This window comes from Parasteatoda tepidariorum, chromosome 1, assembly GCF_982258835.1.
Source record: "Parasteatoda tepidariorum strain Cologne lab strain chromosome 1, Ptep-v5.0, whole genome shotgun sequence".
In the NCBI taxonomy this organism is placed as follows: Eukaryota; Metazoa; Arthropoda; class Arachnida; order Araneae; family Theridiidae; genus Parasteatoda; species Parasteatoda tepidariorum.
In genome coordinates, this window is record NC_141755.1 from 89468630 (window position 1) to 89495434 (window position 26805).

The 26805-nt window shown below is 28.3% G+C and overlaps 1 protein-coding gene across 2 annotated transcripts; it reads right to left on the minus strand.

Moving 5' to 3' along the window:
• Positions 1 to 54: 54 nt before the first annotated feature.
• Rtca (RNA 3'-terminal phosphate cyclase) lies at positions 55 to 18973 on the minus strand. 2 transcript variants are annotated; one of them, XM_087168720.1, is made up of 11 exons: positions 18650 to 18973; positions 17239 to 17339; positions 16019 to 16162; positions 12301 to 12424; positions 11274 to 11332; positions 9041 to 9185; positions 6665 to 6789; positions 5293 to 5351; positions 2948 to 3042; positions 2604 to 2708; positions 55 to 204 (listed from the first exon to the last, which is right to left on the minus strand). In XM_087168720.1, the coding sequence occupies exons 1-11, from the start codon at positions 18689 to 18691 to the stop codon at positions 130 to 132; spliced, it is 1074 nt and encodes a 357-aa protein (XP_087024846.1). In that variant the 5' UTR covers positions 18692 to 18973; the 3' UTR covers positions 55 to 129. The 2 variants fall into 2 exon arrangements, with proteins under 2 accessions (XP_087024846.1, XP_087024850.1); XM_087168724.1 differs by having other exon boundaries at positions 18608 to 18766.
• Between the last annotated feature and the right edge of the window lie 7832 nt (positions 18974 to 26805).

The following is a 26805-nucleotide window of genomic DNA, read 5'->3' on the forward strand; positions in this document are numbered from 1 at the left end:
ATTTTGTCTACAAGAAAGACTAATTTTAACAGCAATTAAATAAACTATTTCACATAAGTTTTCATACAATTTTATTAGATAGCAACAATTATTATGCAACATTATTTACACGTAAATAATCTATTGTCATTAATTCAAACCAATGCCTTCACATTGTATTGTAGAATTTAAACCACTTTCATCTTTGGCTATGGTGAACTTCGCCTATAAAATAAAATACATCTAAATGTTTTGAAAAATATTGATTAGTACATTATCATAATAAATTTCCCATGAAAAAATTGAACAATTTTATTATGTACAAAAATTATTACTATTCCTAAACAATATATTCAAATCTGATTTTAAAACTGACTAAATAATCAGCAATTATGAATACCAGTGTCTCAAATATCATTGGATTAATTTAATATATATATATATATATATATATATATATATATATATATATATATATATATATATATATATAACTTTATGTAGATTAAAAAAGAAACTTTAAGTAGATTATGGTCCATAAGAGTTATCCTCATAAGGAGGCAATGTCTATGGTTAAAGTGGCAGACCATATACATGCTAATTAATTAAGATATAGAATCACAAACAAAAATGTATTTATTTTGAATAAATATTTTTGTTCAACAGTATTCAAAATTTAGGGTCTTAAAAGTTACAGGAGTTGTAACCTCAATGTTGAAAATGGCAACCACAACCTTCTATAACTTTATACAAATTAATAAATACAAAAGCTTTTAAAATTGATATTTTTCTAATATTTTTAATCCTCAGATTAGTCAAAATTATGATTGGTTGATAACATATGCATTGAAAATGGATTGATGAATAATTACCCAAAGATTTGTTTCTTAATACCAGGAAAAAATGTACACAATTAAGGGAATTACAAATCCTCATATTCTACCAAGTAAAAGAAGTTTCTCTGATTATAATGTGCATTACATATTTTTCCTTCTTACCACTTAATGAATGATATATAAATATTATAAAACATATGGCAGTTTTATTTGCAAAGAGACTGGGGCAATATTGTTTTGCTATCATCAAAACTTCTATAGATAACAGATTTGTTGGCTGGTAGTTATTATGGCGGACACGAGGATCAATTTAACAGTTATTTAACTTTGACCAAGGTCCAGGGATGAGAATAGTTGGAAAGTAAAAAAGTGGAAATTCAAGAATGAATATATATATATATATATATATATATACACAAAAATTTGACAAAAAAGTGCAATTTTTAAACTTGTAAACCACGTGATTATAAATCCCGATTGCATGAATATATAAATATGAATCACATGCACGATTTTAAATTAAGAGAATATGAATCACATGCATGATTTTAAATTAAGAGAATAAAAATCCCGAAATGAGGCTTTTAAATCATGTGAATATGAAACTCTATTTCGAATTTAAAAAATGCGAAAATACAAATCATGATGCATAATTTTTAGATCACGTAAATCCGAATCACAATGCATAATTTTTAAATAGCGCGAATACGAATCCCACTGTTTAATTTTTAAAGCACGTATAAATAGAAAAATCGATGTTTGATATTATAACCGCAAAAACGAATCGCGACATTGGATTTTAAGCTCGCGTGAATACGAATCGCTACATAGGGTTTTAAAAGCGCGTAATTACAAATCGCAATATTGGATTTTTAAATCTCGTAAATAAGAATCGCAATGTACGACATTTAAATCACCTGATTAAGAATCTCAACGTTCAACTTTTAAATCAGGTAAATACGAAAATCAATGTTTGATGGAGGAATGAGGACTTCAATACTTTCGCTTCGTGGAAAATTTAATTCCTCATAAAATATTTTAACTTGTGCAAAAAAAAAAAAATTTCAGCGGAAATTAGCGGGAAAAATGGAAAAATCTGAAAAAAAAAAAGCGGAAATCCGCGGAAGAATCACATCCCTGAAGGTCAAACGTAAAGGCTATAAAACTAAAAAGCTATTTTATACAGATGTAGAAATTTAAAAAAAAAATGAGTCACTGTTTCAAAAGCTCAATAACTTAGATTTTACTAATCGGTATGAATTTTCACTGGTCTATTTGCACATCTCTATAATATTTTTTAAAAAAAGTTAATTAAGTGAATTTAAATTAAAAATACAGAGAAAGTGTAATACTTGTGATTATGATAAAATGTGCTACTGATGATAAATGTGATAAAATGATGATTGCTACTCTGTGAAAAAAAAAGATCAAAACATGAAACCAGAACAGTATTTTACATTGTTTACTGGTTGACCACTGATAATTATTTTATGGTTGTCCGAATAAAATTTTAATTGTCCTGGGATCGACGTATCACTGTTAATTTAGAGCCCAAAAAAGCAGTGCTCTAAACAAAATGAAGTAATAAGGAATGAAATGTTCAAAACAAAGAAAAAATATATTCACTTGTAGGTAAACTAATCAAATGGAAAACCTATTTCTGACATTTCTTTAAATGAACTATGAGAAATGGGTTCGGTATTATTTCCATAACAGCAGCAATTACAGCCATTTTAATTTTGGTATAATTAAATGAGAAAAATAAGTTCTTGGCTTATAAAAGCTTACTTCTGTCATGAGTTGAGCAATGTGGATGGCAGTCTCAGTGTGGAGGGTTGGCTTACCAATTTTAATCCTTGACACACCTTTTGCTAATGCCATAAAAATTATCAACTGTAAAGAAACAGAAATAATTAATTAGATGTAAATTACATTTTAAAGACTATTTTCACTTAATTCGAAACAGGTTTGAATTCAAAAATTTTTTTTACAACAAAAAAATTTTTTTTAAATATTTTTTTTTAAAAAAGCAATAAATATAAAGTTTAACTTGATTAAATACAAAGAATTGGCATTATTGTATTTAGAAACACATTTAGAGGATTAAAACTTCACACATAAAAGATGCTAACCTGGTCTTGCACATATCGATCTACACAGGCTTCACTTTTAGTGTCAGCAACAATTTCCTCTGCTGCCTTTTCACCAACTTCACTTGCCTGAACTCCTATAGAAAATGTAATTTAAATTTGTTTCAAACAAGAATATATATATATATATATATATATATATATATATATATATATATATATACATACATAGACACATACGATTAACACAATACATATTTTTCGTAATATAAAACTACAATATTCAAAAGATCATAAAATACCATCGAATTAAAATTTATAACAGGTAAGCTAGGAAAATTATTCCTCTGTAAATATAATAAAGACCAATAATTTAAATGTTCTTACACCCTAAAATGTAATTTTGCTTAATTTTACTACCAAATTTCAAAATTATGCATTACAAAAATTACGAAACAAAGCAACCAAAATAAAACAATGAAACTTGATTGATCAACATATATATACAGTGTAACGTTCCATATCCGGACGTCCCTTTTCCGGAAGGGTCGATTTCCTGGACACTTTTTTAACAATCAAAATAAACATCTATTCTCTTCCCCTCTCTTAAAAAAAAAAGTCTTAGGACACACGTTTTTTTCCTTTTCCAGCTTCTAGTGATTCATGTATTGAATCCATAAATCAACAGAAAGGGGAAGAGAAGACCTTCCAAGAGCATAAGCAATGCTCCTACTCAGGAATGCAGGAAAGGGGGGAGATTTGTTTTCAAAAGAGCACAACTGAGTCCCCTCCCCCCTTCTTTCCTATGCAGCTGGCTAGTAAAAGAAGCATTTCCTGGAACCATTTTATTAGAGTGTCAGGGTAAGAAGAAATACTCTGAAAAAGGGTAAACATATCAAATGTTAAAGTGGAGGGGGAGTCACTTTCAGTCACACAAGAAAAAATAAAGAGAACCCAATCAGCATGCCGCGCCTTTATGCTTGATTGATGGCCAATGATGGGAGAGAAAATAAGAATTTGTCACTGCCCAGCCCTCAACTTGAATAACAAGTAAGGAGGAATCGAATTTTCATCTCCACCTACCCACCTTAATGAATGACGGGAATTTCCCCTTCTTGCTTGATTCCTTCTAGTTCAAAATGGCGCAGAGAGCAATTAATGCTTTCTTAACTGTCAATTTTTTTTCGTTTTCAATATTTTAAACAATAATTATTATTTTCTAATATTTTGTTTTTGATTGATTACATATCATTCTAATACTAAAACATTATTGCCCGAAAAATAATGTTTATTTATTTTTTGCTTCTTAGATTCAGATTGTTTATTAGATCATTTTAAGCTTTGTTTACTTTGGGGGTCTATTAAACGGAAAAATTTAATATCCGGACTACCAAAAGTCCCACCGATTCCGGATATGCGACTTTCCACTGTATATATACACAGATAAGAGAGAGAAAGAAAGGAGAACGACACAAGGTCTAGTCATGTCAATGTGACAAATTCTAGCCGAGAAAACCAATCTAGAAGACTAGGGTTCATCTTTTAAATGAAACATCAGACAGTCTTGCCTTTAAGGACTTTTTAGTGAAACTGACACAAATGACATTATTACAAATGCTAAATTATAAAAATTTCTTACAGTCAGCTGGAGAACAAGAGGGATCTAATGCATGATCAAAATAACAGTTTTACTTGTTAAAATATGTTAAACAGAAAAAAAAGAAAGAACATTTTATGCTCACTGAAGTTTAAAAAAAAATAATTGGAAAGATAAAAAATTTGGCCTTATTAGTCAACATTAAATGAAGGTTTTCAAAATTATAATAAATGCAATTCATAATAATAAATTCTATAGAATTATTATTACATGTGATTTTTTTAGAGTCAACAAGTTTCAAAAAATTTCGGAAATATTAGCACATACAGAAACTAAACGTAATAGGATTAAAGTCAAATAAATTATACAATAAATTTTTTTTAATAGAATTTAAGAGTTATAAAGCACTAACAGTAAAATGCAATAACAGCTTTTCTTCTTTAAATAGGTTTGAGTATTAAAGCTATCTATGTTTCTCAGTCTACATTGTCTCTTTCTAAATTGTCTTTAAAAATCATATTTTGCCTTTTGTTAAAAATATCTTGAAATAAATTAAAAGTAGGTGAAAAAGATAAAAAAGAAACCTGTTACTTTCTTTTAAAATCTTCCACAAAATCTAGTATCATTGAAAAAAACTGACTTTATAAATGCTTTAAGACTGTAAATTAAAGCATATTCAGGAAGAAAAAATGCAACTTATAATTTAAATTTATGTTACCTTTATTTGAGTATTAATTTTAAAAGAAATGGGCGCCTTAATGAAGCAATTTAATTTAAACAGAGAATATACCTCTCTTTCCTAGTGCTGATCCTCCAAACAAACAGCCAGAGTCCGTTTTAGCAACAATTCTGAAAATAAAGAATAAAAATAAATACAAGGGAAAAATTTTGATAAAGAAAATAATTTTTTCAAAGAAGACGTTAGCTTGATGTATATTTTTATACAAAAAAGTATTAACATAAAAATTACATATTAATCGATAACTTTTAAAATTGTAAAAATACATTGTTATATTAATATATGCAGTAACCAAAATATTTTTTCATAGGGTCCCCCTCAGACCTTTTAACTATATTTTGATTACTGAATTTTTACTTTCTCTAACTCTATTTTTTAACTATGAAAAAAATCAAAATAAATTAATCAAACCACATAGGTTACAACTTCTTGTTCCCTTTCTTTAAATCTATGCATAACAGACTTAAAAGGTTAAAACAGATAGAGGCAGTGTTAGAGAATAGGACGATGTTTTCTTTTGCCTGTATAGTTATTATTAATAATGCTGTTCTGAGTCACTTACAATGCCATCTAGTGTGCGCTTTTATAACTAGAGTCTAGTGAGAGAACGAGTGAGCTCATTGCTATACAAGTTCTAACTAGTAGGTAGTGCATGTTGCTGTATGATGAATGGGGCAAAGATGTATAAACTCTGATTCCTATCAGATGGTGAGAAAAGCAAATAGTGTTAATAGAGTTTTGAGTCCACGCGCTCATGAAAATATAATGAAGACAAATTATACAGTTAATCTTTATTGGAGTTATGAATATTTATTTGATCGATAAGTTAAGCTATCAAAGGACCAAGACATTGGTCTATAAACTAGCATGAAGATAGCTACGTAATTCTTTGGAGAGATTAAGGATTAATAATAATACAAACAATTGATTTGTTCTTGGTCTCGTTTTTGACAGCAGTCTCAATACAAAAAAGCAGCAATATTGTTCCATTGAGTATTGAAAATTTGAATATTAATTATTTTGAGAATTATATTTCTTGAGTAGTAGTTGCTTCTGATTTTAATGATTTTAAATAAAAATATGTGTTTGCAAAAAACAATGTAGTTACATAATAAGTATATTTTTGTTTTCTAAATTGGAAAATGCCGGAAAAGCAAAATGACAGAAATAAGGATAATAGTCGTCACTGGAGTGACTGGTTTATCAGTACTGGAAAATGCGACAAAGATAGAGTTAAAACATTTAATTGAGTAGAGTGAGACAATGATTTCATTGACAATAATTCACTGACAATGACAAAAAGTACTGAAACTTAGAAGGATATAATAAATAATATTCTGAAGAAGAAATAATAAAAAAAGCTGATCAGAAGAGTTAAATTGAGCTAGAATACTTAACTTAAATTAAGTATAAGATAACTTACACGATTCCACTTCCATTTCCTTCAGCTAAATGAGATGGTTCTTTGATTCTCTCAATTTTTATTTGTGCAGTTGGATACTGTTTTTGTAAGCATTGCATAGCACCATCAGCCATTGCATGTGACATCTAATAATAATTATGAAATAATAATTATTATTATTTCTAATAATAATAATCATGAAAAACATACAGAAAATGTCACTAAAATAAAATAATAAATAAGATTTTGGATTTGGAAATAGGGTAGAACTGTTTTGAGATCTTCCTTCCTCCTAGACTCAACAAATCAGAACAGGTTGAGCACCAATAGAGGTAGAATGACTGTTCCAGGATAATTCTTGTTCTAATGATGAGATCATGTTATAAGTGGGAAATCTCTACCTTTAGTTTTCCCTATTTATTTCAATGGAAGAAAATCGAGTATAGTGGCTCAGGGGATAGAGCGTAAGCCTCCCAATGAGGTGAACCGGGTTCGAATCTCAGTGATGGCTGGTCGATACGAATTCCGCACCCTGCTCCCACCGACCACAGTGCTGATGCAAAATGTCCTCAGTGGCAGACGGATCAGGGGTTAGAGTCCCCTTGGCATCAGGCTATCCATAGGAGGTTCCCATTATTTTCATTTCCACATAATGCAAATGCGGATTAGTTCATCAAAATTCCTCGAGGAAGGTGAAATTTCTCCCAACGCTTAATCAAGCAGTTTCTTTGTCTTCTGGATTGGGTTAAAAATTACAAGGTTATGAAGTTGAACAATAGTAGTCATAAACCCAAAATTGGGCACTCCTGTTCAAAGACGGTTATGAAATTATAAAATAAAATAGAAGAAAATCGACGCATGAATTTTCACAAAAAATAAATACATATTATCTTTTACTATGGTGCATCTGAAAGTAAAGAACTTTGTGAAAAGAGGATCTTAATCATTTCATAGATGAGTTTTTTTTTATCAATATGTGGAATTACAATCACATTATTTAGTTTATAAATAAACCTTAATTAAAATGTGTATAATTATGAATGTTAAAATCAATTTTTTATTTTTGAAAATATTTTTTCCCTTGAAACATCAGATTAATCCCCAATTATTGCATCTTATTCATTCTAAAATCCAAATTTATACTTTCAAAACTTTTTATAAGTGAATATAAACATGTTAAAAAACAACTTACCATAAAGTAATGATTATATAGAACTATGTACTATTTGAACTTCATTTTCCAAAATTTCAGTTAAAAACATACTAGGCAAAGTTTTGCCAATATTTTTGTTTTTTTCCTGCTTTGTTTATTCACATTGTATTTTTTGGGAGCTTGTTTTGAATTAGTTTAGTTCTTAAACTACATTTGTTAAACGAGAAGAGGGTTCATAAAAGATTATTACAATTTTATTTGATAAACAGGGCAAGGTTTTTCAACACTTAATTATTAGTTCGTTCATGAAATTTTTAAAATCTTTTTAAATTGTAATAATACATGAAAAAAATTGAAAATACTGTCAGCAATATTAAAGCTGGTTAACCTAATCACTGCAGGAAATTTTAATGTTAAAAAAGGGTAGCAATTTTTTTAAGGGGATTCTCATTCTTAATGTAATTTCACAATTCATTGATATGTATAAAATCATTTCTTGTAAATCCTCAAAATACTTAGAAAGACTTCATAATCTTAAGAAATGTTGTCAACGCTCAAATATCTTCATGATTTGCTGGCAAAGTTTAAGAGGAGAAAGACTAATGCTTATGCAAGACATTAAATTTCCTAAAGTTTTAAAATTTTTGCAAAAAGCATAATTTTAAATTGTAATGAAAAATTACATGTGGAAAAATTTAAATTTTTGAATAAAAGTTAAATTTGAGGAAAGAAAAAATTTGGAAAAAAAAAATTCGTTGAAGAGTGTCAGAGCTGAAAAGTTTTAAACACAAAAGATTCCTAAAAAATATTTAACCTAAAATTTTATAAAATGACTCAAAACATAAATTTTAGGAAAGAAAAATTTAGAAAAAAAAATTTCTTTGCAGTGTCAGAGCTGAAAAGTTTTAAACACAAAAGATTCCTAAAAAAAATATTTAACCTTAAATTTTATAAAATGATTCAAAATAAAAATTTTGTTTTATGCTAAGTTACACATCTTTTTATTTGAATGCAATCCTAAAATTAGACAGCTACAATAAAGTCAAATTTAAAGCAAAAACCAGGGAAGCAATGGTGCAATTTTCTTACAAAAGCATAGGATAGGGTTTTGATTTGCATATCTTTGCTGCCAAAATATGCTCATAATACTTGAAGTAAACCCTTATGAAATTTTGAATGGATGCTAAAAGTTTAAACATATTCAGTAATTTCTTAAGAAAGGTATAAATGGAATGACTTCAAACCTTTACAGGAAGTACTCCAGCCACAAAAGCTTTTCCCAGAATAGTTACTAAGGATCCCCGATCAATCAGCTCTATGGGCTGTAATGGTAAGCTTGGAGGAGACACTTTCACACGGATCTCTCCACCACCTTTGGGATAATAACCCCTAAAAATGTTTGAAAAAAATACAGAAATTAGTCATATACATTATAGGAATATCTAAATCTAGAAATTGCAGAATATAATAGTGGGTGGCTTAAATCAGGGTTTAACCTAAAAATAAAAAAGGCACTATAAGTTTTGAAAGGTTCAACACCTTAAAAATTTCATTCAACACCTTAAAAATTTATTAAAATGTGTAACATTATGTAATAACTGAATTTTATCTTCAACAATTTTTAAATTACTCTCTTATATCATATGTGTATACTTCAACAAAATGAATCACTCTCATTATAAGAAAAAATTTTAGTTTATAAAAATAAATAAAGGCATGCTAATAGATAATCTCTGGGTATAAATTCTTTCCAAAAAAAGAAAACTAAAATAAATTATTAATTGATAAGATTTTTATATATTTTAAACTGAAAGAAAATGAGGAGGAAAATGAACATTAGAAGTAGTCTTTTTTACAACAAAATAAAAAATTATTTATTTAAATAATAATTTTCAACATTAAAACCATTCAAAAATTTATTATTAACTGCAAAAAGAGATACAGTGTAACGTCCCATATCCGGACGTCCCTTTTCCGGAAGGGTCAATTTCCCGGACACTTTTTAACAATCAAAATAAACAAACATTTCTTCATCTTCCCCACTCTCTTAAAAAAAAAAAAAAAAAAAGTATTTTGACAGGTTTTTTCCTTTCTTAGCTTCTAGTGATCTATGCATTAAACCCATAAATCAACAGAAAAGAGAACAGAAGATCTACCAAGACCATACCATTAGTAAAGCTCCTCCTCTGGAATGCAGGAAAGGGGGGGGGAGATTTGTTTTCAAAAGAGCACAATTGAGTCCCCTCCCCCCTTCTTTCCTGTGCAGCTGGCTAGTAAAAGAGGCATTTCCTGGAACCTTTTTGATAAAGTGTTAGGGAAATAGTACTGTGAAAAAGGGTAAACACAGCAAACGTTAAAGTGGAGGGGGAATCCCCTTCAGTCACACAAGAAAAAATAAAGAGAACCCAATCAGCATGCCACGCCTTTATGCTTGATTGATAGCCAATGACAGGAGAGAAAATAAGAACTTGTCACTTCCCCCCCTTCAACTTGAATGACAAGTAAGAAGGAAATGAATTTTGCTTCTTCACCTTCACTATGAATGACGGGAATTTCCCCTTCTTGCTTGAAACGTTCTAGTTCAAAATGGCGGAGAGAGCAATTAGTATTTTCATAACTGTAAATTTTTTTAGTTTCCTATATTTATTTTTATAATAGCAATAATTATTTTTTTTTTAATATTTTGTTTTGATTGATAAGATATCATTCTAATACTAAAACATTATTGCCCGAAAAATAATGTTATTTAATTTCTGCTTCTTAGATTCAGATCATTTTAATCTCTGTTTACCTTGGGGGTCTATTATACGGAAAAATCGATTATCCGGACTTCGGAAAGTCCCGTCGATTCCGGATACGCGACTTTCCACTGTACTTATAAAAATTTAACGAGTTGAGAATAATCCTAACAAAAAAAATATTTGTAATAGTAATCAGAATTAAACCTATAAACACAGATAATTTGTATAGCGTGCAATTATTATTTAAACAGTGAATGAATTTTTAAAAGAATGGAATATGAATAAAAAAACAGTGTTTTTAGGGATGGGCAGTTTATTTTTACCAAAAGGGCATATTCATAGGAATCAAAGGGCAGACTGGGTGAACCACCGTTTCATAAATTCTTAGGGAGAACACTGCTTAAATAAAGGAGTCAAGAAGGGTTTTAGGAAAAAGATTTTTAATTTTGTATAATTTATCCACAAAACTAATGCTCATGTTCTTAAAATGAGTGTTCAATAATATTTTTAAAATTTAAAGCTTCAAGAAATGAAAAACACAGAATTTGCAGTTGAATTAGTAGAGATAAAAACCTTTTTTGAAGAACAATAAAACTTGGAATATGCTTAACAGATTTTTCACTGCTAATGACAAATGAATTAAAACTCATCTTCTATTTTTATGCAATATTTTTTACACAAATTATTCAATAAATAAAAAAGGTTTAATAATATTATTATCCCTAATAAGTATTACCGTTTAATGATATCACAAGAGAACTTGATACCCATTTTTTCTACAACAGGCTTAAAGACCTAAAAAAAAAAAAAAAAAAAAAAAATGAATATACCTTTAATATTCATAAAATTATTTTTCTGAGAAAATATCTTACAGTATATAAAATTACTATAATGTACAAAGAAAACAAAAATATATTAATAATTCACAATATTTTGGTAACATTCATGTTATTTATATGAAATAAATAATCTTTTAAAAAAGAATATTTAGTCATAAATAATTAGATCTTTTTATAAGTAACTATTTTATACATTTTTGTTCTAACATATTACACCAAAATATTAATAACTATTACATCATAATTACTATGGATTTTATTAATGGAAATTACTCATCAGAAAAGCTCCATTTATTATTTAACACAACAATAAAAAATCAATTTTTCAGAAAAAAATAATTTTTTGGTATTTTAAGTATTATTTCTCTTTTTCAAGGTATTAGAACTGGTTAAAAATAGTTAGTTATAGAATATTACATTCATTAAACAATGAAGATGAGAAAAATTTTATACTAATGCTTGCTTGCATATTATATGTAAGCAATAGAATGCTTACACATATTATAATATTATACAGGCAAATATATATATATATATATATTATATTACTGCACATATATAAGCTTGCATATTGCTACGTATTATATATTGATTATATATTGCCATATAGTATATACTATATATTGCTTGCAAACATATGTAAACTTGCATATTATACGGTTACATATGTATTATGTATAAGTTACTTCTGGTTTTAAAAAGTTTTCAGAAATTACTATAAAAGCAGCAAAATATCAAAATAAATCAACACAACAAAATTTGAAAATAAGAAAGAACATGTATTTTATTCATGCAATATTTATATATTACATAAATTTTTTTAAAAAGTTTAATATTTTTACACCATTAAATTATACAATAACAGTTAAATTAATAAAATAAATCCCAAATCAAGTGAACACATTTATAAGTTTATTGAAATACCATGAGAGTATGGTCGATTTGAGGTGCCATATCAACATTTGTACCACCTTTCAATACTAATTCTGAAGGACCACGTCCATAGAGGAGGCAAGGTAACGATACTTGGAATAACAGCATAATACTCCTGTAATAAGATTTAATATTAAAGCATTTAATAATATAACATCAGAGATTTTATTTGTAATGTAAAAATAACAAACTACTTAATTACAAAAAATACAAGGACATCAAAATACAAAAGAAACAGAGTATTTCTAAATAAAAAGGTAACAGATTAGAAAACAAATTTATATTTATTTAAAATAAAATTTAGGACGATTCTGCCATTTATGACTGTTGTATTCGCAGCCTTAAGTGCAACAATCATAAATGGCAGAATAAAGGCACAGTGAAAAAAATTAACCACTTCAATAAATATTATTAGAAAAACACTTGGTGTAATTTACACTTGCTAAAACTTTTAAAAATCTTTAGAAATTAAATTTTTAAAAAAAAATTATTAACTGGCTATTACAGATGTAACAAAATATGTTATGTCTGTAAAAGCCAGTTTTAAAATTTTTTTACTAATGAAAATTACTCAAAATTGCGAGTGACTAAGATTTACATTAACTAAAATTATTAGAACGCTTGGTTGTTTTGAGTCAAATGCTTTTAAAGCCGGCATATGAGATTTTTAAAAGGTGGTATTGCCCTTTAATTGCAAACATGATTTTAAATTTATGTACTTAACATATTTCTCAAATGCCCTCTCTGATGAGAAAAAAAAGAGCACATCTACTGTCTTTTAAAAACCTCATCTTTAAATTTAATTTAACAAACATTAATAAGAAATAGAAAGTAAAGGTTATCAGATTAACGAATTCTTGATTGATATATTAAAATGATTTATTTAAACTGGACATTCATAGCAGCAAGACTTCTCAATACCAATAAAACTTTATGAAAGTCTTTTTGTTTTTTTCTGATATCATATTACCAAAAAATAAACCAAAATATGCACCAATTACACAAGGTAACTAAAAATAGAGAAATGTATTTATTTCACTGAAGTTTAAAATTGCTCAACTGCATAGCCTTATAACTTTTATATAAACATCTTACTGTATCATATATGATCTATATCAGGGGTTTCCAACTTACATGAGGCCGGGGGCCACAATTAAAAACACAAATCAAATGGCGGGCCGCAACTTTATCAAAATTTTATGTAGGACTCATTTGTGTTTGAAGAACATTAAATATTATTGTCAGATTTTTACCAAGTTGTACAAAACAAAAGTATTGAATTAGAAATTAAAATAAGAAGTAGATTTTAAAAAATATTTAATTGCATATTAAAAATATAATAACTTCAGTGTGCACCCATGTAGTAAACACTTAATGTGCAACAGATATCTAATTGTTAAGATATACAACTTTTAAAAGGTTGGTATTAAAACTTGCATAGTAGCACACAAAATGTTCAATAACAAAATTGGGGTTTGTCTGCTGCAACCACCAGAGAATAGATATTTACATTTTAAATTTAAAATTTACAAATGTGTGTGTAAATATTTTTGTCCAAAATGAGTGGTTTCAAAAAGTTAAATTGGAGAATTTCTTCTAGAAAGTGTCTGATAGACATATGCTAAATTTCACAAAATACAAAAAAAAAATAAAATAAAAAAGAGCAACATACACGATTATTTTTGTATTTGAATAAATATTTTCTTGGATGCAAAACCTGAAATTGTTTTTTTTTTTTTTGCACTGTTGGTAAGCTAAATTTCACAGAAACGAAGAAATTAGGTTTTTATTAACTAGAAAAGTATTTTAAACCCATATAGATTTTTTACGAAAATTGTCCACAAAAAATTGACAACTAATATATTTTAGTTCACGGGCCACAAAAAAAAGGCTTTGCGGGCTGGATGCGGCCCCGGGCCGCCAGTTGGAAACCATTGATCTATATTATACATCTTTCAAATATAAACACCTTATCTTTGTATGCATGTTATTTTACTTGAGAGAATGACATTTTCACAGTATCAAATAAACAGTGCTAAATTAAACAATGAAAATGATAGACTTCTGCAAAATAATTAATTGCAGTTCCCCTTATATTTGCCTTAAAGATAAATTTAATAATTAAAATGATTTGAAATGCTTGAATGTATCAATTTTTGTTCCTCCAAAGTTACTCAAATTTTAATGACTACAGACAATCTAATGACTTTCAGAAACAATTTCGTTTATTAAAAATTTAAGATAAAAATTCTGGAGTTAAACATTCTAAATTCTTTTACATTGATGTGATGCTCATTAGTTAGGGTTTGGCATTCTACAGAGGGCAAGAATCAGGGTTGGCAGGTTTTTGACATGTGACAGTTTTTGACAGTTTAAACCATGGTTTAAACCGTCACGTCAAAAACCTCACTGTCAAAAATGTCGAAAATGTCAAAAACCTATATTCATATGTGAAATTTAATTAATACATAAAATTTATATATTTTTTATAAAGGATAGTGTTTCTAACTATGTTCTAGAAAAAATAAATTTAAAATTTTGAAGAAACACTTATATTTTGAATAGTACCTAACCAAAATCTTGTACTTTTGAAAGCTCACATCTTTTGTAATATTATGTATTCATTTTCATGTGTTATTGAAAATCTGCAGTGATATTATTAAGAAATTTATTTATAACCAAATTTAGTGTATAGTATAGATTATACTAAAAATTAGACATTTTTAAAGATAAACATTAGCAGTTTTGCACATTAGACATCTTTTAAAGAAAAATCTTTTTAATATTCTTTTAAATCTTCTTAATAATCTTTTTAACATAAGACAATACAAATTTAAGTGCTTTCTGTTAAATACACAGAGTAGTTAGTGTTGATTTACAGTATATTCAGCCTATTCATTTACTATGCTGAAAATTTAGTTTATCCAAATACTTGTGAATTACATTTTGCTGAATACTATATACATAGTTTTGTTGAATATCTAAATATTCAGCTGTTGAATAATTACTTCTTGCTTTCAAGATATGCATTATTTGTATTCTTAATACAAGTGGGGGAAAAAATTAAGAGGTAAAAATTGTTTTAAAATGATAAGTGTAATAATTATAAATAAATATAATAAACAATATGAATTATATTTATTGACGTATTATATTTATGAATTATATTTATTTGAATTATATTTATTGACATTTTTGACGGGTTTTTGACGGTTTAAACCAGTATTATACCCTTGTCATGTCAAAAACCACTTTTTGACGTCAAAAACCCAACCCTGGCAAGAATAGATAATTTTTTTTCTTTGGGCAGATAAAAGCAAATCAGAGTAGAAGTTATGAATCAAAGATAGTGGAACTATTATAGTGGTCCACATTATTCATTCTATCATAATTCATAGTAAATAAATAACTGCTAATTCTTAAATTTGAGTCTGTAATCTGCTGATTTTTGAAAGGTTCACATTAATTCTATAAATAGAGGCTTAGCAATTATTTAGGTATACTGGAATTCATTCAGTTGATTATCCAAAATAAGTGCTTAAGTTTCAGAACAATTCTAACACACATACATAACATTCACTGCTGTAAATATAGATATTATTTAAAATGGCAGCACAAAATAACTATTATTATTTAGTGCTGCCAAAGTACTTAAAGGAAAAAAAAAACTATCAACTTATCTAATACATAATTAAATGTATACAATTACCCTGCTGTACCAGGATCAGCAGAATACTTCCCACATTTAATGTCATTTGGATGAAATGTTATTTCAGTGGAGCCGACTGCATTACCTACAAGTCGGCCATTACATAAATCACGAACAAGATTGACACCAGCAAGGTGTTGAGGTCTAAAAGAAATAACAATTATATCTGTAAAAATATTTAATTATGAAATTAAAGAAAAAAGCTTAAAAAGTAAAGCTAAAAGGCATAATTTAAATGAAAAGAGAAAACAAATTAAACAAAAATAGAGAAAGAGAAGAAAAGATAAAGAAGAAAAATGATTTTCCAGTTATATATTTTTAATAATAAACAATAGTAATGCCCATAGGAATGATAAAAATATTTCTAAAAAGTAATTCATTTCTATGAATGAAAAGTGTTTTCCTTTTACTTTTTAATTCTTATTTTAAAAATCCAATAACTGAACATTTTCAGTAAAAATTAGAGAAAATAGGAAATTTTACCAAAAACATATCTTATTTTTAAAATATATAGAACACAAAAATTGCTAGTGATTAAATTATGTTTCATATATAAAATGCTTTCTCTTAAAAAATTAACATAAAATATGAAAAAAAAAATGACTGCCTTTTTTACAATGTTGTATCTTAGATTGTAGAAAAACAGGTCAATTTTACTACCCTTTGTTGGCAACTTTACAACACTCTGAAAAATATTCATTTCTATGCCAGCATTTTTTATTAGGTTTTGTGCATTTTTTGGCAAAAAGGTAGTGGTTTTTTCTAGCAAACATAAAAATGTTTTCACACGTATGCTCTTTTGGTGCTTAAATGTTATTTAAATTTATTCAAATTAAAAACTAAAACTTTACCACTTAAAAACATTTGAGTGCCAGAAAAAAATATTTTACTTTACTCAAAAAAAGTTCTAACTATTTACAATAGTTTTCTCTTAATACAAATCTGATAACCACATTTGGTAGCACTTCCGTGCAAGGTGTCACAAACCTGCTGGGAGGCATTGACTTTCGTTGGCTATGCTTTAAGAGACGGTGGCATACACCCTTTTTATATATAAAATGGGCAAGATGGATGCATTTATTGGGATCAAAGGGTAACAGGATGGTAGCCCTTTTAAATTTAACAAAACATTAAATGACATTTTATTTAAACTATATCATATATATTTAAAAAATAAAGAATGAATTTTAAGTTACCATGAAATTGATTATAGATTCTACCTGAGACCTGGAGTGCTTCTTCCTGATCTTATATTGAATACTCTAATAGGTTTTTTTAGCAAAACACTAAAGGCCAAAGACATTCTCAGAATTTGACCTCCCTATAAATAAGATAAATGAAAATTAGTAAAAATTTGATGTTGACATTTAAAAAAAAAAAAAATTAATACACACAGTGTATCTTAAATATAATACTCTATGCATATTTATAAGCAGTTTTAAAAAGTTTTTGAAAACATTTTGCAGGGATATTTCCATATTGTGCTTGGTCACGCAACTGCACTTGTCAAAATGCGAAGGCATTTTAAACCTGCAAACTTTAAAAGAAAAAAAAACAAACAACAGGTATAGGTTTGCCTAAGCATGGATACTAGTTTATACTCTTGCCCTTTCTGTGATGCCTTCTATTTCTGCCCAGAGGTTGCTGAGACTCTCTGATTATTCTGATACAAAAAAAAAATTCTCCGTCTGATCGGGATTATTCCGATACGGAGATAATCCCGATTTCACCTACATCCTATACAGATACATAGGTCTAGCATTTCAGGTAGAGCATCCTCATCAGTTGATAGAGTGAAATTTTATAAGAATGCTTAGTTACTGGTTCACAAACTAAGAGATATAAGATTGTACATATTTTGACTAGTTTGTTTACATGTCTATTATATTTTTCGCTTAAATAAAATGAATTTAAATGAAGAATTAAAGAAGCAAGAAAAAAGAATTAAAAGATATTCCAGGGATTGCAAATTAAAGTATTTATAATTTTTTTGGGGAGATTTCCGTATCGTGGTCTGTGGCAGAATAATCGCAAAGTCTTGGAAACTTCCGGACATCTGAATTTCCTGCGAGAAACCAAAAAAAAAAAAAAAACGTCACAGAAAGAGATCAACTCGAAAGGAATAACTCCTAACCATCCCTTGCAAAAATGCACGTTTTTTGAATAAAAAATTTGAAAGTTTAAAATCTATTTCGCACCTTGGTGATTGTAGATCGATACGGAAATATTCCCATTTTTTAAAATTAGTTGTTTATTGTATTAATAAAATTTCTTGATTAACAGTAATTTTAAAACAGCTATTTATCCTGCTATTTTCTTCATCTCATTTGTACAGTATTTTAAAGATATGCCTTAATAAATATTGTTGTTTTAACATTTATTAGTATAGATTTATCATTAAAATGATTTATTTTACAAAAAAATTAAAACTTTTTTTCATTAATATGTAATCATTTTAACATACGATGTAAATAAAATTCTAATTAATAATAAAATAAAAATTATTTTAAATTTGACTATTTGATAAAATAACAAACTTTCAATATTAAAAAATAAACTTTTCACATAATTATTTACAAACGAATTAACTAAATATATTTTCGTAAACAGAAGCAAAAATCTATTTTATACTCCTTCAAGTGTACTTCCATCAATTTCAAGTATATCTGACATGGTCAATTAAAACTTTAATTGAAGAAATGCGATTAAATTTTTAAATTTTATAAAACGTGAAAAAGCTTTTGTTTTGGTTTCTAAATAGAATCAGTTTCGACTGCTTATTTTTGCTCCACTTGGTAGCTTTCGAAAATTTTGTGCATTCGCAACTTTTGCTTGGTTGACGAACTAAATCAAAAACACATACTAAAAAAAAAAAAATGGCCAATGGTAAAATGGCTTTTACCATTGGCGATCGAAATGGGCTGCAGGTGGCGCAGAGCAGAACTCTTTTCCTATGGCAACACTTCACATGCTTTCCCCATTAGCGTGTGGAAAGTCATAGAGGAAGGAAGTACGTTAGTTTCTCTCTTGATTTTCATATAGATTAAAATCCTTTAACTTGAAAAACTATATGGAACTGAAAACTACATTAAACATAGTTCTAAAGAAAAGTATCATGGAGATTTTAAGAAATACTTTTATTATATAAAAAGGAAAAATATTAAGAGAAGGGAAAATATCGTAGTACATTCCTATACAACTGAAAAAAGGAGGAGAGGGAAGGGCTGAAGGCATGAAACCGGTCTCTCTCCAGATGGCGTATTCGAGTGTTGCGATCGCGAATGGATTTCCGGAACCAATCCGTGGAGAATGATGCCTAATATTTTTTGTGCCAAGCATCGGGGTTGCCCGATTGCTCCTCGACAGCAGCTCAATTCACTCATCGCTGTTTCAAATTTCTGATCTGAGATCCAAACGATGCATTCTTTCATATGATTTTATAAACACTCTAGAAGATCCAGAAAATATCATACAATGTTCACTACTCAAATTTCTATCATAATTCCCCATTAATACAAACGTATTTATAATTTAAAACTGTTAATACAATACAGAATAAAACATCCACGAAAGTGAGATAAGCATGCTTCGATTGTAAACAGAAGATAGAGGTTTAAAACTCAATCTGCCTGGTTTAAAACTTCCTAGAGTAGGATTAACTTAGGTAAGGCTGAGCTATATCTTTAGTACCGTGTTTTTCCTTAAACTTCGTTTCTGCAATGCTGCTCTGTTTAACTTCGTGGTTTAGACCAGGTTTAAAGTTAAATTTCGTTCTGACGATTCAGCCATAGATTTTTAACACGACCAAATATAATATACTCCCGTTCCAAAGGAAATAGTTTTAGACAATTAAAATTTCCCATATTGTGGCTCAATATGATTCGAATCATGTAAATCCATGGGAAAAGCACAGGGCAGTACTTAAAGCTTATTATAAGTTGGACAGCCAGGTATGGTGTACCATAGGGTTAACCCTATAACGGGCCCTTTATTTCTAGTAAAGGTAAATTAAAGTATTTTTGGAATTGAAATTGTTTTAAGAACAGTAATTGATATTAAAAAAAAAAAACTCATTTAGTTTATAAAAATGCCATTTGTTTTGGTGGTAAATATATTTAACATGATCTATTAGGAACTTACTGACTTTTATTTTTCTTTATTTATAAAATACACTCCTTAAATGCTACAAACTTCAAAAGGAATTATGTATTTTATAACTTTTATACGTTTTTTAAAAGTGACAAATGGTTACCAATTATATTCAAACTCATCTCAAGAAAGCTCAAGTTATTGAAAAATGGAAACTGGAAAATTAATTAAAAGTGGTAAAACATGGTGGTGAGTATACTTACCACGGCCTTCAACAGGGTTAAGTTAGGAACGAAGAAGACATGAATTTTAGAAAATCGTAAAAATAAAGATACATTTTAGTTTTAGCCTGATGCTATTTTTTTATTTTAAGACTATTTATTTTTTTTCCGCTAACTTTTAGTAAATATAGTTTTCCATTGGCACCATATAGTACCACATTTTTAGCACCTAATTTGCTTATAATTATTTCATTAGGTAATGTTATATAGTATATCATAATATAATATCAGATCAAGTTTGAAAATTACAGGTTAATATTAAGGGGAGATATGAGGTCAATTATGGGTACAGAATATGAGCAATAATTTCTCCGTTTTAACGCTTTTATTCGCACTTATAAAAAAAAAATAGTTTTAAGCACAGGAATATTTAATTTACGTTACAATTTCATAAAGCAAATAATTTTTTATTTTTAATAAGTATAATTTTAAACTTGCATACTTGCTTCCTGTAATTTAGCCTTAACGGACACACAACTCCTATGGTTCACCGACTTACAACAAGCTTTAAGTGCTTTTTTAATGGGAACATATATTGCTACATCGTGCGCCCTCAAATTTGTTTATAATTACTTCTCTTAATATAAAGGGAGTTCGGGAGCCATTCATACGTACAATTATTAATGATTAACAATTTACCTGACCCTGTATACAGACACCAAACGCACGCACTCACAAATTCTTCCTTTTATTATATGTAAAGATAAAGTAATTACAAACAATATTTAATTATCTAATAAAAAAAAATCTCACGGATAAAATCTATTATCGAAAATATAAAGATTATTTAAACTGCTAATACGAAAAAGAAGAAATATAAAAAATTGTTGAAACACTTATTAATCATCTGATTGGACTATACTACATTATTTAAGGAAATAAAACGAAACCATGATGTTGAATGAAGTTAAACAATATTTAACACGCGTTTTGAGAGAGGGCATGAGATATATGTTACTTTCCTTGTTGGCTGTTAGTTTATACTGGATTTCCTATATAACACGAGATTTTTGGTAATATTCTATTTGAAATTTGTGATTCGCGATCGCAACGAACTATAGGGGGCGTTGTTGTATGAGACTAATACCTGCGATTTCTATATGAACAGTCATTCAGTTACTCTAGAGACGTCGTTAATGTAGCACGTAGCATTGCAACGTTCCTTCTTTATTGTGGCTAATTAAATTTAAAAAAGAAAAATGCTTGATATTCTTTCTTATGCAGACGAAAACAAAATGGTATCTCTTTTTATTAGAGAAGAAATATCCAAAACACATCGGAAAAATATTTGTACATTAACAGAAAAAAATATGTATATTCTTATAAGAGTTAAAACCTAATGCCCGATGTAGCGTATCTACCACTACAAAATTACAACTACAATTCACTAGTATATAAGACATGTTAACTCGACTCTATGTCGGGGTACCTTTTCATAGATGACGGTTGACATGGTCGATAACTACTCTCCCCACATTGGTGACCCGGACGTGATGTGCACGCGCCTACCATGGCAGTAACGCCCACATCGATATGAACACGCCTACATTGGCAGTAACGCCCACTTCGATATGAACACGCCCACCTAGACAGTAACGCCTAGTTCGATGGATGATCCACATTGAACAGTTGACTTGCTACTTGTGACTGCGACATTATCCACCTCCTCGCACTGTTGCTACTCAGTCTCGTCTCGATCACGCACAACGTCGGCTTGCATACTTGTGATTACTCGACTGCTAACGGCAACAGGGGAGCGACTACGACCGTGAAGTTAATGCACCTCTCACATTCAGCACTCAAAAAATACGGTGATCTTAATACAGCTCTCCCGACTTCTCACAAAAACAGCAATGAATCAACTAGTGGTATTCGTTCATCGAATTCTATCACAGCTATAATTCTGGTGGGGGAGTACTGTAGCGTATCTACCACTACAAAATTACAACTACAATTCACTAGTATATAAGACATGTTAACTCGACTCTATGTCGGGGTACCTCTCTCCCCACACCCGAGAAATAGTTTTACTAAATTTAATGATATAATATGAAAGGCCCATTTAAACTTTACATTCTATAGTTTTAAGAATCATATTACTTCAAAAATTAAAATGAACAAAAAGTATACATAAGCCTCATAATTTAATGAAATTTAACAATTAATGAAATTTAACAATTAATTAATGAAATTGACAACAATTTTTATCAAAAAATTTCAAGTTTCAATAAAAATCATTATTTAGAAACTAAGAAACGTAAAATAAAGAATGCTGACGAAACAAAAACAAAAAGCAATTCTTTTTTGTCGCCATTTTTAGTGCTACAAAAATTCGTCTTTGGGATTTGCCAAAAACAAAACAAGATGCAATTTTATTTTTTCAGGAGGAAAATATTTTACCGAAAAAACGAAAATGTACCAATTCCCACAACATAAAACTTTATCTTGGTAAACGTACGTTTTGGAAATGTTATTTCATTTGGAATCTTATTTATCAGAGTTCATATAGCGATATGATTGTTTTGAATCTATGCTAAACTCTATATCGGCTCATTTTCATTAAAATCCGATTGACTATTTTGATTTTAAATAAAGTGTTTTATTTTATGAATTGTCGCAAAAATTTTAAGTGTAGATTAGCGGTATTTAAAAACCGCCAAATCTGTAGCGGTGGTGGCGTTAATACGTAAGTATCGAATTTTTATTCCATACTTTTCTGAATCATATTACTTCAAACATTGGAATATACAAGAAGTATACATAAACACATAATGTTATACCATTTAATTTTAAAAAAAAAGTATTTTGAGAACAATTTTTATCAAAAAATTATAAACTAAAAAACGGAAAATAAAGAATTCTTAGGATGAAAAAACGATTTTAAGAATTCTTTACATTGAAATAAAAACTTTCATATTGTTTCTTTTTTTATTATTCTTATAGTTCTTGATCAGACGTAAAAAACCATTCTGTAGAGAACCATCATCAAATGAAAAAAAATATATTTACAGGCAAATTTTTTATTGTAAAAATCATTGCACTTACCTGAGTTATAATTCCCGGACACAATTCCAAAATAAGTTCCTTGTTTGAAAACTTTATTCTCAAATAATAGATACATAGTTTATCCCTTCATTACTTTTAGATAACATACTACACAGCAAAATTTTATAATTGATATTAATTTGAATATGTAGCTAAAAACAGAATAGCTGAATTCTAGTTGAACTTATTCTTTCAAAACTAAAAAATACTTACCAAGAAAACGATTAAAATTAATTAAGAATCAGCACAAATGGCACTATTTCAAGTAATTTGGATAATTTTTTATTGTTGTTTTCCGAATTATATGGATACAGAAATATATACTATTCTATAACGAAGAAGAATATGCTATAACAATTACAATTCTGTATGTTCTGAATTCATATTTATTCACTGGAATGACGAAAGCAATGTTGACTTCACTTTAATTAGTAATGAATTGAAGACAGAAGAAATGCATTTTACCTTAATACACACATCTGTAACAGTATCCGAAAGCGGAAGTCATCAGTTGCAAGTTTGTTGATAATAGAAATTAAAAATTATTGAGGAATTTTTCTTCAAATGTTTGGCGTGTTCTGTTCCTGAAAGATTTACTAATATTCTGGAGATTTTTTTCAAGTTTATCGGCCTTTTCCTTAGGGAAATTTTGTTTCTTATTTGCTGTTAAAAAATGGCGTCTGATTCTGTCAATGATTTCGATGGAACTAAATGAAAACGTGATAAATTAATGTCTGATATTTACAGGCTCCCGCTAGACGGCGTACTCGAGCGTTGCGATCGCGAATAGGAAAAGAGGAATAAAAAGAATTAAAGGGAATTGTTTACACTTGAATTGCCTAGACGTGATTCTAAAAAAAACATATAAAACAAATAAAAATCTGGAAGTAGCTATTAAAGTATTTAATTTTGTAATTTAAATACTTTATTGAATATTTTTTTTTGTTATTTAATAACTTTTTTTAACACCTGCGTTAGAATTATTTAAAATAATAAAAATCGTCTGTTTTCATAAAATGCTAAAGAAAGCGAGAGTTGTTATGAAAAAGTATTCTTTTTGATTTTATTACTGGATTATGTAAGTTCAACCATTAGTATAACCGAGTTTTTTACAGATTTGTTGAACTTTTAGACGAAATTCAAATTTTTATATCTGAAAAGAAGCAAGAATTTCCTCGACTCATGGATCCAATTTGGTTAAGTGAGATTTAATGTTTTTGAACGACTTTACAGTTTCATAAAATGATATAAATAGGGAATTACAGGGAAAAGAACGAACGACAAGCAGATTGTTTGAGATCATATCATCATTAGAGCGCAAAATTGACGTTTCCTCCGAAGATCTTGAAACAAGGAAGTTTAAATTTTTCAATTTGCTTAAAAGACACTTGGAATTAACACCGGTTTTTTTGCCGATAAATTATCATATGATGACAGAGGAAATATACTCAAAAGTTATTCAAAGGAAATGGTATTAGCATGATTTTCTCAATTCCGAGATTTAGAGATAACGTTATTTCAAGACTTCACATTGCGAAAATGTATAAATTAAAGTATTACTTTTTGAGAGGTTGGATATTAACCATTTGGAAGTGGAATTGATAGAATTTCAAGAAAATTCTTTATGGGTTGAAAAATTTGTTAAATTAGGTGAAACATTGGAAAAACTGGAGTGAGCGGATATGACACCCATAATTCAAAGAACTTAATCCATTAACAATGGAACGATCTTCCTCAAAAGTTTTCTGAGATCTAAAAAAATGTGTAATATCATTGCTTACAATGTTTGGGTCTCCATGCGCGTGTGATCATGTTTTTTCATCATTGAACTTGTACTGTAAGAAACTGTCATGATTACCATTTAAAAGAATCTTGTGTATTCTTAAAAGCAACATAGCCCATAGACAAATGACCTTGTTAATAAAATTCAGCAACAAGAGTCATACAAAATGAGAATGCGTACAGATTTTGAAGGTAAGATGTTATATTTGTTTATATTTAAAAAAAAATAAGAATATGATCTGATCTTAAGAAAATATGTTTTTTTTAAAGTGAAAAAAACAAAGGATATTTATAACATATTTTTAAACTAAATCTCACCCCTTTTTTTCCGACAGTCTGCGAGATAAATTTCACTTTGTAAATTGAAATAACTGGATGAAATAAATGAATTATATTATAAATTAGAAAATTATTAAGTAATTCGAAGAAAAGTTCTGCAAATCGAAACTACTAAATGAAATAAATTAAAAAAATTTTAAATGTAAAAATTTATGTATAATTAAGAAAATCTTTGCAAATCGAAATAACTGAGCAAAATAATTAAATAAAAATTTTAGTTAGAAAAGAAAACTTAGCTTAACTATTTCACCGGTAGATCCTTGTTAAATAAGATAAGCGATAAACAATTCCATGAAATTTTTTTTTTTTGCAATTCGAAATAACTAAACAAAATGAATGAATTAAAAGAAATTCAAAAACAATTTTCGTCGCTAAGGGTGGAGTCGAAGTACAGTTGTAAAAAATATAAATGTAAAGAAAGTAAGTTTCAATTAATTTGCAAACCGATCTCTTTAAAACGTATTTTCAAACAATAAATTTCCACCAGAACTATTATTTAATAAAGTAATAATGATATATGACTTCCAACCTGACGTAATCAGTGTCGTAAATACATTTTATTAAGAAAGTATCGTCTTATTCCAGGACTTTATTAACATGGAATGTCCTCATAAAACTTTATAGTTGGATCGATAGCTCTAATATAATACTCTGGATTTTTTCTGCTGAGAAATTGATTATGATAAACTTAATATACTTATTAGTAAACTCAAACTCGTATATTAAAGGAAATATTTTATGAAAAATAAAATTAATTGTTCTGTTTAAATTGTTAATTTTCTTTACTTTAACAAAACAATTCGATAATTTTTTTATTTTTAAAAATAAAGCAAAAAATTTTCTAATAAAACCACACTTTAAGAATTAAGCAAAGCGATTGCAAAATTTCACATTTTTGTCATATTTCTGCTTTTCCCATATTAAAGTTTTAAATCTACTTAACTTTCACCGACTAAGTGTTTTTACTCGTCAAGTCGACGGATTTCAAAAATTATCTACTAATATAACTTATCCACATACAGCTCTCAGTTCGCACTGAAAACAGCATTGACGTAAATTGCCGTCAGTGCTAGACAGATAATTGATTAGATTTCCTACTTCGCTTCGAGCTCACCGTTGGAGGTTTACTTGGGTGTCCCCAATGCGTTAGACATATTTTGGAAGGTTTCCCTCAACGTGACCACAGTCTGGAAAAATGTAAAAAGTGAAAAAAAAAATATTTTATGAGATCATCATAAATTTCACAGGCCT

Coding starts and splice junctions, on each gene's coding strand:
- Rtca (XM_087168720.1), bottom strand. CDS start 18,691: ATGTCAGATATACTTGAAATTGATGGAAGTACACTTGAAGGA. Junction 6,790..9,040: donor CTGGAGTACTTCCTGTAAAG/GTTTGAAGTCAT, acceptor AATTATTATTAG/ATGTCACATGCAATGGCTGA. Junction 205..2,603: donor TTGCTCAACTCATGACAGAA/GTAAGCTTTTAT, acceptor TTTATTTTATAG/GCGAAGTTCACCATAGCCAA.